Raw genomic sequence first — 15,000 nt, 5'->3', positions numbered from 1 at the left:
TGGGGCGTCTGACACCTATGATAAAGTCCTGAAGAACATCAACATCGTCTTCACTACCCTCTTCTTCATGGAGTGTATTCTCAAGATCATCGCCTTCGGGGTTTTGGTGAGGCTAGACACACGCTGTCACGCGCCCATCCAGAGTGACCTGCTATATCTGCTAGAGCTTCTTATTCCGATTATTCATTTATAAGTCGGGTTATTTTAGTGGACACAACTGGAGCATGTTATCCTAGTTACTCTCTAAACGCGACGCGATTGGCTAATGCACCTCCTAGTCCCTGTCTCCATGGTAACAATAATGTGATTGGCTAGTGCATATTCCTTCATGTCACTGTCCTCCATTAGGAGCAATGTGATTGGTTACCACCCTGTCTCTCCGCACTGCTATTGGTTTATGTCTCTTGTTTCCCCCCCCCCCCCCCGTCACCACGGTAACAATAATGTAATTGACTGGTGCAAAATTCATTCCTGTCCATGTCCAATGTCGGAGAAATGTGATTGGTTACATCTCTGTCTCTCTGCTATCTGATTGGCTAAAATATGTCTTCTCTTCCTGTGCCCTAACAGAATTATTTTAAAGACGCTTGGAACATTTTTGATTTTGTCTCCGTGCTCGGAAGCTTCACTGATATCCTGGTGACAGAATTTTGGGTAAGTGCGTCTTGGGGCATAGTACTATAGGCTATGTGTGTGGGTTTAATTAGCAGTGGGATGGGAATTAGTAAGTATGTGGTGGTGTGTACATGTGTCTACCACATACACACCTAACCTGTAAATGTCTACTACTGATCTATGATTTATTAATAAGATACTGGGTGTGTCACAATACTCTCTCCTTTCTCCCGAAGTGTGCACTTGTTCACTTCCCTTCATGGATTTCATTGGTGGACACTCCCTTGAATTTATCCATACACAGATCTGATGCTTTTACTATTGTGGGGAATAGTGAGCTCGTGCTTCCTAGTAGGAGGAGCTAGAGGTTGTTGGGACACACCCACTGTCTTTACAATGAGCTGAAAGATATTATTTTGGTGGATAGTAGGTCGTCTATTGGAACGCTCAAATTGCCATCCAACCCAATGTTATGTGTGTGTTGTTGTGTTGTCAAGTCTTGCTTGTCTGTGTCTATTCCCACATATTTGTGTTTGTAATTGTGCTTCATCCTGTGTTGTATATGATAGATGTTTCGCTGTGTGTAGTAGGATGGCAGTGGTAAGAATTCACGATGTAGTTTAAATGTTATGTCCACTTTTGTTTCAGACTCTCCCCGTAGTCACATTCTACAGCAGGTCCTACAGGATCTCAATACACTGAGCTGAATGCTTTACAACTGGTTGTGTTAATTGGTGGAACGGTCCGTTTGCTAAGAAATGACTTGTTTTGTTTGTGCGACAGAAGTGCAGCGTTATGTACCACCAACTGTTTGACCTCGATGCGTGCCGCTCCCCCAGTTCTCTCCACCTTGGAGCTTCGTCCAACAAAACTACATCAATAACAACGGCCCTGGGGCAGACAGTGGAGCTGTTTCCTCCTACTGCGGATTCCATCTGTAGATCTTTACCTAATGTCACTACGAGGAGAGCCTGAAACAAAACCACTCAAATTGGGTTGTTGTTGACTGATGTTTTGGATGGAAGCAGATTCATGTTTTTGAGCATGAATGTGCTTCCAAAAGCTCTGTGGCCTTGTTGTAACTATAGAAAGACGACATTTCTATGGTTGTAACTATGTTGTAACTATGTTGTAACTACCTTCATAATGATTCCTTTTCCTGTTCTATCTTTTTACATGCTTTCTTTAAAAACCAACCTCTGCTTTGTTGGCGTCCTACGCCCCCACTACTACTTCCTACTTCTGATAAATCCATCCAATCGAAATGCACTATGAATCCCCTCCCATGTTGTCCCATGCAATCCATGACGCCGACTGTGTGGTGTGCTGTTGTGTGATGGTGTGCTGTTGCCGTGCCCCACAAAAAAATCACCAAATCACCACCGACTCCTCTCGCTGACACTCACTGTATCCATCCTGCTCCCTCCTTCCTTCCATCCATCCTTCTACATCTACCTGCCACATGTAGGAGGTTGGTTTGTCATTTATCTCTCAGACCTACACGCATCCCCGTTGGCCAATGTGTGGCCCCGCCCTCCTCCTGACTTCCCTGACCCTTCACCCCCAACCTTCTGGGCTTAGCTGCTTTTAACCCCTGACCTCTGACCCAAGTGCATGCACTTCTGATTGGCAGTTGAATCGTGTGTGTGCCTGATGACTCCAGTGGGCTTCCTCTCGGCAGCTTTTGAAAGATCTGCTCCTTCTGGCACACTATTGGTCAGTTCATGGATAAAGGGTACATACACACACACACAAATAGAATCACACCTACACTCTGAGAAAAGAGTGCTATCTAGAACCTAAAAGTGTTCTTCTGCTGAAGGAAGGAACCGTTGTGGAACACTGTGTCGACACACACATACAAATAGAATCACACGACGACGCACACACACACAATCATGGACACAAATGCACATGAATTGGTTGCTGTTATGTTCTGCATAGATTTGTCACTCACACACTCACACATTGACCGTAGTGCTGCCAGAAGGACGTGTGAATGCTTGCCAAGGCTTCTGTTCTGCTTGACCAGATAGAGGGATACTCTAACACTGGTCTGCATGCAGCTGTAGCATCTTACACTGACGCCCTACTCTTCAGCCCCCTGCTAAAGAGAAGGTAGTTGCAATAGTGTTGCCATGCCATTGCCTGCATTGAAGCTGGATCTGTCTGCATGCTAGCTTCCTCTTTCTTGTCTTCCTCCTCGTCTTCCTCCCACTACTGCTTTGCACGCCAACCTGTGCCACACAACAGTAGTGCACCTCGTCGCACAAGAGATTCTGAGGTTAGGGTAGACAGTAGAGTAGACAGTTCAGAATGCTGAACACCTCATGACCAATCTCAGCCAATCACTTAGTGGCGAGGCGTGCCAGCTTCCTGTGTGTGTGTGCGGTTGAGGAGTGCAGTGTGTGTGTGTGTGCGTCCTGTCTGTTGGATGCCAGTACCTCCATACCTTGTGGCCTGCTTGCCCCCCTAAGATCAGTGCATTTGGTTTTTATAGAAAATAAATATACAACCTTCTACTTTTACCGGATTGGATGATGGCGTTTTTGATTTATTTTCAATTATGATTTTCTCCTTTTCTCTTTCTCTCTTTTCGTTCCATTTTGTTTTGCGTTGTGTGTTTCTTTGGCTTCTAGTCAGGTCTGTTGTGTTATGGTTGTATTTTGGTATCATTTGAATAATTTAACGTTTTGACCTCCTCTCTCCTATTTAACCTCCTCTCTCCTATTTAACCTTCTCTCTCTCCTATTTAACCTCCTCTCTCTCTCCTATTTAACCTCCTCTCTGTCTCCTATTTAACCTAATTTCTCTCTCCTAACATCTCCTCTCTCTCTCCTATTTAACCTCCTCTCTCTCTCCTATTTAACCTCCTCTCTCCTATTTAACCTCCTCTCTCTCTCCTATTTAACCTCCTCTCTCCTATTTAACCTCCTCTCTCCTATTTAACCTCCTCTCTCTCTCCTATTTAACCTCCTCTCTCTCTCTCCTATTTAACCTCCACTCTCTCTCCTATTTAACCTCCTCTCTCTCTCCTATTTAACTTCCTCTCTCTCCTATTTAACCTCCTCTCTCTCTCCTATTTAACCTCCTCTCTCTCTCCTATTTAACCTCCTCTCTCTCTCCTATTTAACCTCCTCTCTCTCTCCTATTTAACCTCCTCTCTCTCCTATTTAACCTCCTCTCTCTCTCCTATTTAACCTCCTCTCTCTCTCCTATTTAACCTCCTCTCTCTCTCCTATTTAACCTCCTCTCTCTCTCCTATTTAACCTCCTCTCTCTCTCTCCTATTTAACCTCCTCTCTCTCTCCTATTTAACCTCCTCTCTCTCTCTCTCTCCTAGTTTTGACCTCCTCTCTCTCTATTTAACCTCCTCTCTCTCCTATTTAACCTTATCTCTCTCTCCTATTTAACCTCCTCTCTCTCTCCTATTTAACCTCCTCTCTCTCTCCTATTTAACCTCCTCTCTCTCTCCTATTTAACCTCCTCTCTCTCTCCTATTTAACCTCCGCTCTCTCTCCTATTTAACCTCCTCTCTCTCTCCTATTTAACCTCCTCTCTCTCTCCTATTTAACTCTCTCTCTCTCCTATTTAACCTCCGCTTTCTCCTATTTAATCTCTCTCTCTCTCTCCTATTCTCTCTCTCCTATTTAACCTCCTCTCTCTCCTATTTAACCTCCTCTCTCTCTCCTATTTAACCTCCTCTCATCTCTCCTATTTAACCTCCTCTCTCTCCTATTTAACCTCCTCTCTCCTCTCCTCTATTTAACCTCCTCTCTCTCTCCTCCTCTCTCTCTCCTATTTAACCTCCTCTCTCTCCTATTTAACCTCCTCTCTCTCTCCTATTTAACCTCCTCTCTCTCTCCTATTTAACCTCCTCTCTCTCCTATTTAACCTCCTCTCTCTCTCCTATTTAACCTCCTCTCTCTCTCCTTTTTGTTCTCCTCTCTCTTTGTTTTGGTTTGATTTTGGCTTTTTGATAGAGGGGCGATAATAGTTCAGTAAAACTAACTGTCTCTTTCCCTCTCTCTCTTCTTCACACACACACACACACACACACACACACACACACACACACACACACACACACACCACACCACACCACACACACACACACACACACCACACACACACACACCACACCACACCACACACACACACACACCACACCACACCACACACACCATACATCGCCACACACCCATACATCGCTGCTGTAGAATAACTTCATCAACCTGAGTTTCCTTCGACTGTTCCGAGCGGCTCGTCTCGTCAAGCTACTGAGACAAGGAGAGACTATACGCATCCTGCTCTGGACTTTCGTCCAGTCATTTAAGGTACACACACACACACACACACACACACACACACTATGTCCAGTCTGATATGGGCAGTTAAGCTGTTTGTAGTCTTAACACTGAAAATGTACTTCCCTGTGTGTCCACCGGTAGGCGCTGCCCTATGTGTGCCTCCTCATTGGCATGCTGTTCTTTATCTACGCCATCATTGGGATGCAGGTGAGTACTGCTGACATAGCCTCTGTAATAAAGCATCTATTCAGAAAAGGATTTCTATTGATGCCAACAGCCAATGATGGATGTCAATAGTCAGAATTCATCACTAAATGATCACTTCCTTTACCTCTGTGTGTGTGTATAGTTGTTTGGTAATCTGGCACTGGGCGAGGACGAAGGCAGTGCCATCAACGAAAACAACAACTTCAGGACTTTCATCATGGCACTCATGTTACTATTCAGGTGGGTTATCTACTCTCTCTCTCTCTCTCTGCTTTCATATGCTCCTTCTCTCTTTTTCTCAATATCTATGCTCTCTCTCTTTCCCTCATCCTCTCTCTCTTTCTCTCTCTTTGTCTTTCCCTCACCCTCTCTCTCTTTCCCTCACCCTCTCTCTCTCTCTCTTTCCCTCACCCTCTCTCTCTTTCTCTCTCTTTCCCTCACCCTCTCTCTCTTTCTCTCTCTTTGTCTTTCCCTCACCCTCTCTCTCTTTCTCTTTCCCTCACCCTCTCTCTCTCTCTTTCCCTCACCCTCTCTCTCTTTCTCTCTCTTTCCCTCACCCTCTCTCTCTCTCTCTCTCTCTTTCCCTCACCCTCTCTCTCTATCTCTCTTTCCCTCACCCTCTCTCTCTCTCTTTCCCTCACCCTCTCTCGCTTTCTCTTTCCCTCACCCTCTCTCTCTTTCTCTTTCCCTCACCCTCTCTCGTTCTCTTTCCCTTACCCTCTCTCTCTTTCCCTCACCCTCTCCCTCTTTCTCTTTCCCTCACCCTCTCTCTCTTTCCCTCACCCTCTTTCTCTTTCCCTCACCCTCTCTCTCTTCCCTCACCCTCTCCCTCTTTCTCTTTCCCTCACCCTCTCTCTCTTTCTCTCTCTTTCCCTCACCCTCTCTCTCTTTCTCTCTCTTTGTCTTTCCCTCACCCTCTCTCTCTTTCTCTTTCCCTCACCATCTCTCTCTTTCTCTTTCCCTCACCCTCTCTCTCTTTCTCTCTCTTTCCCTCACACTCTCTTTCTCTCTCTTTCCCTCACCCTCTCTCTCTTTCTCTTTCCCTCACCCTCTCTCTTTCTCTTTCCCTCACCCCCTCTCTTTCTCTTTCCATCACCCTCTTTCTCTTTCTCTTTCCCTCACCCTCTCTCTCTTTCTCTTTCCCTCACCCTCTCTCTCTTTCTCTTTCCCTCACCCTCTCTCTCTTTCTTTCTCTTTCCCTCACCCTCTCTCTCTTTCTCTTTCCCTCACCCTCTCTCTCTCTTTCCCTCACCCTCTCTCTCTTTCTCTTTCCTTCACCCTCTCTCTCTCTTTCCCTCACCCTCTCTCTCTTTCTCTTTCCCTCACCCTCTCTCTCTTTCTCTCTCTTTCCCTCACTCTCTCTCTCTTCTTTCCCTCACCCTCTCTCTCTTTCTCTTTCCCTCACCCTCTCTCTCTCTTCTCTTTCCCTCACTCTCTCTCTTTCCCTCACCCTCTCTCTCTTTCTCTCTCTTTCCCTCACCCTCTCTCTCTCTGTTTTCTATTATTCTCACCCTCTCTCTCTCTTTCTCTCTCTTTCTCACCCTCTCTCTTTCCCTCACCCTCTCTCTCTCTTTTCCCTCACCCTCTCTCTCTTTCTCTTTCCCTCACCCTCTCTCTCTTTCTCTTCTTTCCCTCACTCTCTCTCTTTCTCTCTTTCCCTCACCCTCTCTCTCTTTCTCTTTCCCTCACCCTCTCTCTCTTTCTCTCTCTTTCCCTCACTCTCTCTCTTTCCCTCACCCTCTCTCTCTTTCTCTCTCTTTCCCTCACCCTCTCTCTCTTTCTCTGTTTTCTATTATTCTCACCCTCTCTCTCTTTCTCTCTTTCCCTCACCCTCTCTCTCTTTCTCTTTCCCTCACCTCTCTCTCTTTCTCTCTCTTTCCCTCACCCTCTCTCTTTCTCTGTTTTCTATTATTCTCACCCTCTCTCTCTCTCTCTCTCTTTCCCTCACTCTCTCTATTTCCCTCACCCTCTCTCTCTTACTCTCTCTTTCCCTCACCCTCTCTCTTTCTCTGTTTTCTATTATTCTCACCCTCTCTCTCTCTCTCTTTCCCTCACTCTCTCTCTTTCCCTCACCCTCTCTCTCTTTCTCTTTCCCTCACCCTCTCTCTCTTTCTCTCTCTTTCCCTCACTCTCTCTCTTTCCCTCACCCTCTCTCTCTTTCTCTCTCTTTCCCTCACCCTCTCTCTCTTTCTCTCTCTTTCTCTCTCTTTCCCTCACCCTCTCTCTCTTTCTCTGTTTTCTATTATTCTCACCCTCTCTCTTTCCCTCACCCTCTCTCTCTTTCTCTCTCTTTCCCTCATCCTCTCTCTCTTTCTCTCTCTCTCTGTTTTCTATTATTCTCACCCTCTCTCTCTCTCTCTTTCCCTCACTCTCTCTCTTTCCCTCACCCTCTCTCTCTCTTTCTCTCTCTTTCCCTCACCCTCTCTCTTTCTCTGTGTTCTATTATTCTCACCCTCTCTCTCTCTCTTTCCCTCACTCTCTCTCTTTCCCTCACCCTCTCTCTATTTCTCTTTCCCTCACCCTCTCTCTCTTTCTCTCTCTTTCTCTCTCTTTCCCTCACCCCCTCTCTCTTTCTCTGTTTTCTATTATTCTCACCCTCTCTCTCTCTCTCTTTCCCTCACTCTCTCTCTTTCCCTCACCCTCTCTCTCTTTCTCTCTCTTTCCCTCACCCTCTCTCTTTCTCTGTGTTCTATTATTCTCACCCTCTCTCTCTCTCTCTTTCCCTCACTCTCTCTCTTTCCCTCACCCTCTCTCTCTTTCTCTGTTTTCTATTATTCTCACCCTCTCTCTTTCCCTCACCCTCTCTCTCTTTCTCTCGCTTTCCCTCACCCTCTCTCTCTTTCTCTCTCTTTCTCTCTCTTTCCCTCACCCCCTCTCTCTTTCTCTGTTTTCTATTATTCTCACCCTCTCTCTCTCTCTCTTTCCCTCACTCTCTCTCTTTCCCTCACCCTCTCTCTCTTTCTCTCTCTTTCCCTCACCCTCTCTCTTTCTCTGTGTTCTATTATTCTCACCCTCTCTCTCTCTCTCTTTCCCTCACTCTCTCTCTTTCCCTCACCCTCTCTCTCTTTCTCTTTCCCTCACCCTCTCTCTCTTTCTCTCTCTTTCTCTCTCTTTCCCTCACCCCCTCTCTCTTTCTCTGTTTTCTATTATTCTCACCCTCTGTCTCTCTCTCTTTCCCTCACTCTCTATCTTTCCCTCACCCTCTCTCTCTTTCTCTCTCTTTCCCTCACCCTCTCTCTTTCTCTGTGTTCTATTATTCTCACCCTCTCTCTCTCTCTCTTTCCCTCACTCTCTCTCTTTCCCTCACCCTCTCTCTCTTTTTCCCTCACCCTCTCTCTCTTTCTCTCTCTTTCCCTCGCCCTCTCTCTCTTTCTCTCTCTTTCCCTCACCCTCTCTCTCTTTCCCTCACCTTCTCTCTCTTTCTCTCTCTTTCCCTCACCCTCTCTCTCTTTCCCTCACCCTCTCTCTCTTTCTCTCTCTTTCCCTCACCCTCTCTCTCTTTCCCTCACCCTCTCTCTCTTTCCCTCACCCTCTCTCTCTTTCTCTCTCTTTCCCTCACCCTCTCTCTCTTTCCCTCACCCTCTCTCTCTTTCTCTCTCTTTCCCTCACCCTCTCTCTTCTCTCCCACACTGACACACATGTTTTTGTTTGTTTTTGTCCATGTGTGTGTCTGTGTGTGTGTCTGTGCGTCCGTTCATGTGTGTGTGTGTGTGCATCCATATGTGTGTATGTGTGTGTGTGCGTTCGTTCATGTGTGTGTGTGTGCATCCATATGTGTGTATGTGTGTGTGTGTGTGCGTCCGTTCATGTGTGTGTGTGTGCATCCATATGTGTGTATGTGTGTGTGTGTGTGCGTCCGTTCATGTGTGTGTGTGTGCATCCATATGTGTGTATGTGTGTGTGTATGTGCGTCCGTTCATGTGTGTGTGTGTGCGTCCGTTCATGTGTGTATGTGTGTGTGTGTGTGCGTCCGTTCATGTGTGTGTGTGTGCATCCATATGTGTGTATGTGTGTGTGTGTGTGCGTTCGTTCATGTGTGTGTGTGTGTGCATCCATATGTGTGTATGTGTGTGTGTGTGTGCGTCCGTTCATGTGTGTGTGTGTGTGCATCCATATGTGTGTATGTGTGTGTGTGCGTTCGTTCATGTGTGTGTGTGTGCATCCATATGTGTGTATGTGTGTGTGTGTGTGCGTCCGTTCATGTGTGTGTGTGTGCATCCATATGTGTGTATGTGTGTGTGTGTGTGCGTCCGTTCATGTGTGTGTGTGTGCATCCATATGTGTGTATGTGTGTGTGTGTGTGCGTCCGTTCATGTGTGTGTGTGTGCATCCATATGTGTGTATGTGTGTGTGTATGTGCGTCCGTTCATGTGTGTGTGTGTGCGTCCGTTCGTGTGTGTGTGTGTGTGTGTGCGCGTCCGTGTGTGTGTGTGTGTGTGTGTGCGCGTGTGTGTGTGTGTGTGCGTGCGTGTGTGTGTGTGTGCGTCCGTTCATGTGTGTCTGTTCGTGTGTGTGTGTCCTGTACCAGGAGTGCGACAGGTGAGGCGTGGCATGACATCATGCTGTCGTGTCTGGGGGGTAAGAAGTGTGACCCAGACTCAGGGAACACAGAACCAGAGTGTGGCAGCACCTTCGCATACACATACTTCGTCTCCTTCATCTTCTTCTGTTCTTTCCTGGTAAGAGGACTAATCAAACCCTAACCCCTAGCCCCTAACCCCTATCCCTTATACCCTTGTCCAGCATTTCTCAAATTCAGGTTGTTGTTTTTTTGTCCCAGCACTACACAGCTGATTGAAATAATCAAAGCTTGATGATGAGTTGGTTATCTGAATCAGCAGTGTAGTGCTGGAGGAAACCACAATGTGCCCCCAGGGAGGGCCCCAGGACCCAGTTTGGGAAACCCTGCCCTAGCCCCTCCCACTAGGACCTTCACATACAGCATTTCATCTTCCTCTGTTCTTTCCTGGTAAGAGGACTAGCCCTAGCCCTTAGACCCTAACTTATATACCCTTGCCCTTAGACCCTATCTCCTAGACCCTAGCCCTTAGACCCTAACTCCTAGACCCTAGCCCTTAGACCCTATCTCCTAGACCCTAGCCCTTAGACCCTATCTCCTAGATCCTAGCCCTTAGACCCTAACTCCTAGATCCTAGCCCTTAGACCCTAACTCCTAGACCCTAGCCCTTAGACCCTAACTCCTAGACCCTAGCACCTAGACCCTAACTCGTAGACCCTAACACCTAGACCCAACTCTTAGACCCTAGCCCCAAGACCCTAACTCTTAGACCCTAACTCTTAAACCCTAGACCCTAACTCTTAGACCCTAACTCTTAAACCCTAGACCCTAACTCTTAGACCCTAACTCTTAGTCCCTGACTCTTAGTCCCTGACTGTGTTTGTGTGTGTGTGTGTGTGTGTGTGTGTGTGTGTGTGTGTGTGTGTGTGTGTGTGTGTGTGTGTGTGTGTGTGTGTGTGTGTGTGTGTGTGTGTGTAGATGCTGAATCTGTTTGTGGCTGTCATCATGGATAACTTTGAGTACCTGACCAGAGACTCATCTATACTGGGTCCTCATCACCTGGACGAGTACGTCAGGATATGGGCCGAGTATGACCCCGCTGCCTGGTGAGTCACACACACACACACACACACACACACACACACACACAGATATACACGGGTACACACATATACACGCACACACACACACACACACACACACACACACACACACACACATAAACGCACACAGACATAGGTACACACACACACATAAACGCACACAGACACAGGTACACATAAACACACACAGATACACACAGGTACACACACACACATAAACGCACAAAGACAGACACACACACACACATAAACGCACACAGGTACACACACACACACATAAACGCACACAGACACACAGGTACACACACACATAAACGCACACAGACACACACACACACACACACTGCTGTAGACACTATCACCGATGTACATATGTATAGACTATTCTTGTTTAATCAAACGGACAAAATGTTTTGTTCATTTACACTTGACTAATGTACGTACAGATAGGCACATACAGATTTCCACGTACGTCAAACTCATATATGGACACAGCATCATACACATGATTAACATTGTTGACTGTACAGTACCACTAGCTAACCCATGCCTTTCTCTCCTAATACACTTTTGCTCTAGCTTCTCATTCTAACCTTAATCCCTTAACTGAAAGCGCAAACCTGACCCCAGTCATGTGACCAGTCACGTGACAGAGGAGACGATTTCAACTGACAATAAACCACAGAGTTAGATAGGGGACTGTAGATGGATTTAACCCATTTCGACATTGCTGTCACAGACACCATAATGGCACAGATACAAGTATGAGTCCTCTATCTAACTCTATTTACGGACGTGGGAGTTTAGTGATACTGATGATAATGATGATGGAGTTAACAGGGAACAGGTGCTTCTGCACCTGACCAGCCGTCCTGTCTCTCGTCTTTCTTGCTCTCCTTTGTCGTTCTCTCTCTTTCTGTTACCGAAGTGTTGATATTGTGGAGGCCCTTAAATCTATGTGCTGTAAACTCAGTGACTACCCGGCCGTAACACTCCCTCAATGTGTGTGTGTGTGTGTGTGTGTGTGTGCCTCTCTCCAAGTGCACTTCCACCAAATGTACAGGTTAATAGAGCTAGAGAGAGGGGGGGGGGGGGGTGATAAAAGAAGATAAGGGCAGAGAGAGAGAGGAAGAGAGATTGTCTGCATTGTGGTTCTTTATATCACTCATTGCTGAATGGTTAACGTTTCTATTGGCAACCATTGGCAGTTTATGGCAACACCAGGAAAATACACACCCTGTATTTTGATACTGAGAAATGCATTGTCCATTAGAAAGCTCTCTTTTTCTTCAGGATATCTCTGAACATGTACTGATAGACATACAGCTTTTATGTGGTTGGAGGAAATATGGACAGGGAAGAAAGATGTCTTTGAGTAAAAAAATATATGTAGGAAAATATATGTAGATTATATGTAGATTATATGTAGATTATATGTAGATTATATGTAGATTATATGTAGAAACATATAAATATAAAAATATATGTTATGTATATTATGTATGGAATTAAATGTAGAAAAATACATGTTGAATTATGTATGAAATTAAATGTAGAAAAAGATATGTAGAAGTATCTATGTAGATTATATGTGGAATTATATGTAGAAAAATATATATCAGAAATGTGGAAAAACGTTTGTGTGTGTGTGTTTGTGTGTTTGTGTGTGTGTGCCATGTGTGCATGCTTGTTAGACTGATTTATACTCTTGTTCTCCTCTGTGCTCTCTCACTCTGTCTATCCTCCCTCTCCCCCTCCCTCTCTCTCACTCTGTCTATCCTCCCTCTCCCCCTCCCTCTCTCTCTGTGTATCCTCCCTCTCCCCCTCCCTCTCTCTCTGTGTATCCTCCCCCCCCTCTCTCTCTCTCTCTCTCTCTCTCTCTCTCTCTCTCTCTCACTCTGTTCTCTCTCTCTCTCTCTCTCTCTCTCTCACTCTGTCTATCCTCCCTCTCCCCCTCCCTCTCTCTCTCTCTCTCTCTCTGTGTATCCTCCCTCTCCCCCTCTCTCTCTCTCTGTCTATCCTCCCTCTCCCCCTCTCTCTCTCTGTATCCTCCCTCTCCCCCTCCCTCTCTCTCTCTCTCTCTCTCTCTCTCTCTGTATCCCTTCCTCCTCTAACCTCCCTGTATTCTTCTTGCAGCGGGCGCATACATTATAAGGATATGTACAGTTTATTGAGAGTAATCTCCCCTCCTCTGGGCTTGGGCAAGAAATGCCCTCATAGGGTGGCCTGCAAGGTTTGGACCCAACTATAACACAACGTTTACGCAACCTGCTCGTTCTGTCTCTCACTCAGAGACTTGGGAATGAATGTTACGCTCTATCTCTCTCTTTTTCTCATTTTCCTTTATCACTTCTTCTTCATGGTCATTTCTTATTAGATTTTGGTTTGGTTTGGTTTGTAGTCACCCACAGTCACCATCTTGCTTTGGTTTTCTTATTAATATTGGTATGCATTCTTGATTATGATAGAGGAGAATGTTTGGGACAATGCAGAACACACCACACCTGTTTTAGTAGCAACTGTCTGAAGCATGATGTTGTAGGCGTGCACTGCACTTGCTATCTGTACTGTACTCACTAAACGAACAAACGATTCACTACTACAAACGATTCACTACTACAAACGATTCACTACTACAAACGATTCACTACTTGCACATTTTTCAATGAGTCAATCCAGGTTGTTGGGGTCAATTGCATTTCAATTCACTCTGTTCAGGAAGTAAACTTAAAATTCCAGTTCCATGCGTCTCAGTGAGAAAAATGGCTGAATTGAAATAGAATTGACCCCAACCCCGGAGTCAATACTTTATCAACGACACAAGAAAATGGAACCATTGTGTTTTCTTGGTTTGTGCTTGCTGTCTATCTAACCATGACCATGGTCAGACCATGGTACAACAGGGTTCTAGCATCGTGCATTGTTCTAGAATGGGGGGGGGGGGGGGGGGGGGGGGGGGGGGGGGTAGGGGAGGGGTTGCAAAATTCCGGGACCTTTCCCAAAATTCTCAGGTTTTCCAGCAATCCTGGTTCTCTGCTGATTCCGGGAATCTTCCAAACAGAATTTCTGGAAAACCTGTGAATTTAGGGAAAGGTTCCAGAATTGTACAACCCTAGTTGGGGGGTAAAAGGAACTGCATTGACATGACTTACCATTTGTGACATCATCACCCCAGCAGTGGTGCTTGTCCTTGCCTGCTAGAAGCCCCCCTGCACGTTCTATATGAGAGGAGACACCAACACCCCCTTCTACCTCCTCGCATAGAACGCTGTGTTATTATAGCTACTTATACTAAAACTACACCACCCCCACACCCTCTCTCCTCCTCCCTCTCTCCCCCTCTTCTCCCCCGAGATAGCCAACCAGAGCTGAGTCTCTATCTTTCTTAACCTCCCCTCTCTCTCCCCTCTCGTAACCTCTTCTGACCAAACAATAACCTCTGTGTATTTGTTTCCCCCTTTCTTTTTGTTGTTCCTTTCTCCTCTCGTCTCCCGTCCCCCCCCCTCTCCTCCACCCCCATGCACCTCTTGTTCGTGTGTCAACCCAAACTCCCCACCCCCCCCCACCCCCTCATCGGTTTTTCATTTCTTGGTTGTCCGTCCACGTTTGTCGTTGTGTGTGTGTGTGTGTGTGTGTGTGTGTGTGTGTGTGTGTGTGTGTGTGTGTGTGTGTGTGTGTGTGTGTGTGTGTGTGTGTGTGTGTGTGTGTGTGTGTGTGTGTGTGTGTGTGTGTGTGTGTGTGTGTGTGTGTGTGTGTGTACGTGTGGGCCTACTACCACTACTACAGCGGCCGAATCACTTACAATGACATGTATCAGATGCTCAGGCACATGTGTCCACCGTTAGGCCTGGGGAAGAGGTGCCCTGCCCGGGTCGCCTACAAGGTAGACTCCCCCCCCCCCCCCCTCCCTTTCCCTCCTCCCTCGTGGGACCCCTCCATCACCCCTCCAAACTCCTAAAACTCAGCGCTGTCATTATTGTCTGTTAGTGGTGGTGTGATGGTGAGCACTGTTTTTATTATCGGTCGGAACTGGGGCTGGAGGGATGAACGGAGGGAGGGAGGGATGGAGGGAGGGATGAACGGAGGGAGGGAGGGATGGAGGGAGGGATGAACGTGAAGTAGAATGACAGGGAAATGATAGTCAGTCCCAGAGACCCTTCAGATACGCTAAGCCACAGGAGCAAGGGAACGGAGGAAGCCTTGTCTGCCCTTCTGCCCCCTGCACAGACCTATACACACTCCCTACA

General features: G+C 46.6%; 1 protein-coding gene across 1 annotated transcript in view; it reads left to right on the top strand.

The window, feature by feature from the left end:
* The window catches only part of LOC139402158 (voltage-dependent P/Q-type calcium channel subunit alpha-1A-like), a 90,801-nt gene that overhangs the window by 71,498 nt on the left and 4,303 nt on the right, over positions 1 to 15,000 (top strand). The window contains exons 31-38 of the mRNA XM_071146244.1: positions 1 to 106; positions 571 to 655; positions 4,833 to 4,951; positions 5,066 to 5,131; positions 5,274 to 5,371; positions 9,660 to 9,810; positions 10,629 to 10,756; positions 12,890 to 12,986. The exon at positions 1 to 106 is cut by the window's left edge and continues 5 nt beyond it. Of these exons, the coding sequence (XP_071002345.1) occupies positions 1 to 106; positions 571 to 655; positions 4,833 to 4,951; positions 5,066 to 5,131; positions 5,274 to 5,371; positions 9,660 to 9,810; positions 10,629 to 10,756; positions 12,890 to 12,986 (850 nt within the window). The remainder of the gene's footprint in view (positions 107 to 570; positions 656 to 4,832; positions 4,952 to 5,065; positions 5,132 to 5,273; positions 5,372 to 9,659; positions 9,811 to 10,628; positions 10,757 to 12,889; positions 12,987 to 15,000) is intronic.

Source organism: Oncorhynchus clarkii, unplaced genomic scaffold, assembly GCF_045791955.1.
Source record: "Oncorhynchus clarkii lewisi isolate Uvic-CL-2024 unplaced genomic scaffold, UVic_Ocla_1.0 unplaced_contig_10649_pilon_pilon, whole genome shotgun sequence".
NCBI lineage: Eukaryota > Metazoa > Chordata > Actinopteri > Salmoniformes > Salmonidae > Oncorhynchus > Oncorhynchus clarkii.
This window is presented reverse-complemented; position numbering and strand designations above follow the sequence as displayed.